Source organism: Aplysia californica, unplaced genomic scaffold (genome assembly GCF_000002075.1).
Source record: "Aplysia californica isolate F4 #8 unplaced genomic scaffold, AplCal3.0 scaffold00072, whole genome shotgun sequence".
NCBI lineage: Eukaryota > Metazoa > Mollusca > Gastropoda > Aplysiida > Aplysiidae > Aplysia > Aplysia californica.
Window position 1 is genome coordinate 701911 of NW_004797342.1, and position 5170 is coordinate 707080.

At 39.3% G+C, this 5170-nt stretch overlaps 1 protein-coding gene across 1 annotated transcript in view; it reads right to left on the bottom strand.

Annotated features, from left to right (window-relative positions):
• LOC101853374 (electrogenic sodium bicarbonate cotransporter 1) overlaps positions 1-2287 on the bottom strand; it is a gene marked incomplete in the record, with an annotated part of 58592 nt that extends 56305 nt beyond the window's left edge. The window contains 1 exon segment of the mRNA XM_005093943.3: positions 1367-2287. Coding sequence (XP_005094000.2) covers positions 1367-1376 — 10 coding nt within the window.
• Between the last annotated feature and the right edge of the window lie 2883 nt (positions 2288-5170).

Below are 5170 nucleotides of genomic sequence, written 5' to 3' on the forward strand. Positions count from 1 at the left end.
GGGGGGGGTATCTTACGTTGAAGAAGATTAGCAAAGAGGATTACGGAAAAAGATAATTACTGCGTTTGCGCTCCTGCATCGATTTACAGGTAGGGCAAATGCGTTTTTGTTGTTGTCTGTTTGAACGTACATGAGTGGGCCGACTTTGTCTAGCCAGTTGTCGTGTTAACGATTCATTGTACCGACGAGCTGCCTAAACTTTGCTTTCGAAAAATAGTAGCAAATAAACATTTGGAAAAAAATGTTGTGACATTTTGCTTGTACTCGTATTGGAATGAAACTGTTATCGAACAAGACTCATGTTTCCTTTCTTTTCCTCGTTTTCCATGCCAGTTTGTAGGTTTCACTTTTCCATTAACATTTCTTACGCGTCTCCTCTGCCTAATTTCGTTTAACTTCTTTAATTTCACAACACACAAACGAGGACCCCAAATTTCAACCCGTCCCATACCCGGACATTCATTATTTTTCAAATTCCAGCTCAGGAGTTCACAGCAAGACTTAACCTGTCGCACCAAATTAATCCTAAATTGACTCTCGACATTAACCTTGAATTCCCTAGACAGTAAATTACCCCTCAATTTGCTTCCTAAAATTCGAAATTTTACACGAGAAATACTTCCCACTAAACGTATTGACAAACTGATGGCCCACATTTAGTCTTCCTCCTTTTCATCTGCCTTCCTCTGCCCCTTTGTCCCCACCTTTTATGTCAAACAGTTAGCTTCGCACGTGTCTACTTTAATTTGGAGAACAGAATTTCATTACCGTCTGAACAAAACTGTGGATTCACGTTATAAGAAAAATTAAACAAGAACATCGAGCACTCCGAAGTAAAAAAAAACAAACTTGGTGCCATACGGCTGTTCCAGGAATGGAAAAACCCCCCAAACATTACGAAAAGTTTAATTTCTTTATTCAAACAAAAATATTTAAAGGTTGTTTTTACGACATGATAGAACATTACGAGACACATTATGCATGTATATCCCTCATTACACTTGCAATATAAAGCTGAGTGGGGGTTTGGGTGGGATGGTATGGACATTTTTTTAAACAGTAAGCGTAAAGGGGTGCGGCGCAAAAATCGACAAACACAACCGAACATTACTTTCTAGTCGGACAAACATCTGACGCACGATTTCGTGAGGAATAACAATTCAAATGATCTCTAATTTCAGAAGGCCTTTAAGATGTTTTAAAAAAAATTTCAACATTCAAATTTGATTCACTATTATTGCATTTTGGTATCTGCAGATATCACACTAGAAATGCAACCATGAAGCTAAAATACAACAGTCCATAATTCAGTACGTGCTCGCAAAACTTGTAAAGACCCTACAGTCAGACATCGAAGTCAACTCACCGTATCTCATTTCTCTTATGTCTGATCAGATGCTTAACAAGTGCACCAAGCTTTTATCTTCCTCAACACTTCTTACTCCACAGTTCCTTCTTCGTTTGGTCTAAACTGGACTGGAATCGAATGTAGTTCACCACGTCACGTGGTTTTCTTGAGCCAATCGTAAACGCTGTATAACGACTGAAGTCCCGAAATTTCAGTTCGGTGCGTGCAGAGATAGTTCGATCTCATCCACTTTCAGCAAAAACAATGAGGAGCCCCTGGTTTCTTCGAAATTTAGAAGACAGTAATTTAACCGAAAAAAACACAGACGCTCGTAGTTCTGAAATAACCAATGACACAGGTATACACTGGATCCACTTTTAAGAATTAAAAAAAATCTTTCGTTCAAGTCACTTTTAAGTCTGTGTTTTCAATTAACAAAATGTACTTCCAGGCACGAGCGCCCCCTATACCCAGCAACATTTATTGTCAACCTTAAAAGTTCAGAGTGCAGGTAAAGCCGATTGAAGCCAAGACTTGTATCTGAATAGAAGCCAATATGTAGACCATGGCTCGGTTATTTCAATCTAGAAGTGAGGGGCTTCGCCAGCATGCTCAGAAATTTAAATAGAAAAATGAAAGAGTCAATTAGGCTATAATTGTTATACGTGCGGGTGGGCGGGAATTTCTATTATGTTCTCGAACGATGTTCGTCTAATTGCAGCGTCTGAAGCATGGTTAGCTGGCCATAGGCCAGTTTGCCAGTTTTCCATAATTCCCCCCATCCCTCCCATTTTTTTCTCTTCTTTTCTATTCTTTATCATCCCTCACCTTTTTCTCTCTCTCTCTCTCTCTCTCTCTCTCTCTCTCTCTCTCTCTCTCTCTCTCTCTCTCTCTCTCTCACCCCCCCTCTTTCTCTCTCTCTCTCTCTCTCTCTCTCTCTCTCTCTCTCTCTCTCTCTCTCTCTCTCTCTTTCTCCGTGTGTGTGTGTGTCTCGATCACCTTCTCTCCACCTACCTTCTCCTATTCCCGTTCTCGCTTGTTCATCGTTCTTGCAATTTAATTGGAAGTTCATGTCTGGCTTGGCGTTGCTGACGCTATACTTCTTCCTCAAAACCAGTTACAACAGAATAGATGCGTTTGTACAGAATTTAAGAAACAAAGGAATATAACTGATTCTGTCTTGATACATTTCACGCTATTTTTTTCATATAAAAAGATGTAAGGATGAGGGATTAAAGCAAAAGTAAAGAAAGCGGCTTCAACGGCTAAGTTCATACGTTCTCAATAAGACAGATGGTTTGAGAATGAGAGAAAAGGGAGGGGGCGAGTCTGTAATAAATAGACAACGAAAACCGCTCGAATCTCGCAAGACATAAAACTGCGACTTACAACATGTCCAAGAGCAACTTCACCCCAACAGCATAAAAATCCCCACAGACACACTTTGTCTCATAGGTCCAAAGGCCCGAAAAGAGTTCGTTAAAAAATATTGTAAATGAAATATATTCTCTACGGGACAAATAAAATGGCATTAATTTCCCTTTGTGCCTTTTTTATTTGCCTGTTTCTTTCTTTTCATTTAAGTGCCTTCATTCCTCTCTAACCTAAAGAATGTCATTCTCTTAATTAAAAGGAACACAAAATGTAAACATAGCATCTAATTTGAAAAAAGAGAAAACAGAGAGCAAAAGCATTTTTAAAATGATTGTATCGTAAGCCTAAACACACGAACAATGTATACTTCTTTCAAAGATACCATGCTTAAACTTAGATGCCATTGCAGGGTATGAACAATCATTGCTGTCGGTGCTCTATAATGTGATCTCACGTGGCATTGACAAAATCTCCACCTTTGACCTTTCTATTTGGTAGAGAGATGAGTACCGAACAAACTAATGGGTCTCTTCTATTTGCTTGAAACTATCCACGATTTCAGCAGTTTAAATTCTGAATTTCTCAAATGGTTTTGACCGTGACCATGAACACAGACCACGTTTTTGGCCCAGTTACCTTAAGACATTTAGCAATAGCGATCCTGTGACTGGAAAAAAATGTTAAAAGTCAGTAGTTATAGATTAATAGGTTTGCTCAAAACTGAAACCATCGTAAGATCTCCAAGTTCTTTCTTGTAGCCATTGTTAAGGACACCTTTTAAGGATTGGCGAATCTCATATTTAACGTGATTTTTGAGAATGATAAAGGTTATTAGGACGTCTTCCCGGAATTCCTTTCAAGGCGTACATGTGAGTTATTGGATAGGTATGAACAAACTGAACAAAACAGTTTCTTGTTATTGATCACTTCTGATGACAAGCGAATCGAAAATTATTAACCTCTATTTTCCTTGATATGGATTAGAAGCATGTATCCTTTTTTGTTGCAAGAATATATCTGAAACTGAATCTGTAAATATTTCACGGTGAAATCACAGATCTACTGACCAATTGCTAACACTTAAGGAAGTCTGTCCTATAGAGAGAGAGGCATTTGTACGGTATTAAACCAAACTGGCCGAACTTAAAAAGAGATGACTTGAATACAAGGGTCAGGACTATCAAACTTCTAAAATTCCCGTCGGGAGATGGACTGAAGAAGATGGAGTTGAACAGAAACATAATATTTGAAAGCAATGCACTTACTTCCTTTGAAGACATAAAAAGCAATCACACTCGCCGCAGTCTTCAATTCAACAGCACCCTCCTCACTGACATAATTAAGACGTTTGCTCCCCTAGCGACATGCTGGCCAATGTGACGCCTCGGTGCCACCCGAGCTGTGGAACTGCACCTCGTAACCCCCTCCGCCTATTCTTTAATATTAGATCAACTTCTTCTGTTTAATGTGGTCTCATGAAACTCCCGAAAGGTATTGTAATCCGCGTGGAAGCAGTGTTTGCCAATGGGCTAAGCTAACTTCCTCGCAACATATAATTTGTTCCCTCCTCCTCCCTCTCTTCCACTTTCAAACTCTTTCTCTTTATCCCTTTCTTTACATTTCGCGCTCACACGTTCACATCCCCGCCCCTCTCCCCCTCCAATGTTGCTTCTCTGCTGCTTTTTTATCTGGTGGTATAGAACTGTCCTCTTTTCTTTGTGCGAAAACTCTCCTTTCAACCTGACGCTAATTGGGGGATGAGATGGGTAGGGGGATGTTGGGGATGTTTGGGGGGGGGGGGGTCGTCTTCTTAAAAGAAAGATCAGGTCTGTACCTAATCGAAGCAAAACAGCTAACAAAGATACGAGAAAACTTGGGGTTGTTTCAAAGAGCAGTGTATAAACAAACATGTTAACAGACACATCATTTTTTATGATCCAGCGGTTAATGAATCTTGTGAAGGGATTACGAACATGCAAAGGCAGAGTTTGTTATTTTTAATAAGGGGAGGTAACGACAAAGAGAATGAAGGGAAATGAGGCATTTATTGTCAGAAGCATATACACAGCTCCTGCCACACATACATTTAATTATAACGAGATAGGACGACATTCAATCATAGAAAAATAACAGGAAAATAATTATTAGGCAAACCAACGTGCCACTTGAAAAAGTAGAAAATATTATGTGGAGCAAGACTGAAATACATAGGTTGTAGGCTTTTCACAACCACACAAACACACATACACTCACGCACACACATACACACACACATACACACACATACACACACATAAACTCACTTTATTAAAATGTGTATATTATGTGTGTGTGCGTGTGTGTATTGTGTGTATGTGTTTGTCTATGTGTGTGCGTACGCGTATGGGTGAGCGTGTATGTATGTATGTATGTATGTATGTATGTATGTATGTATGTATGTATGTATGT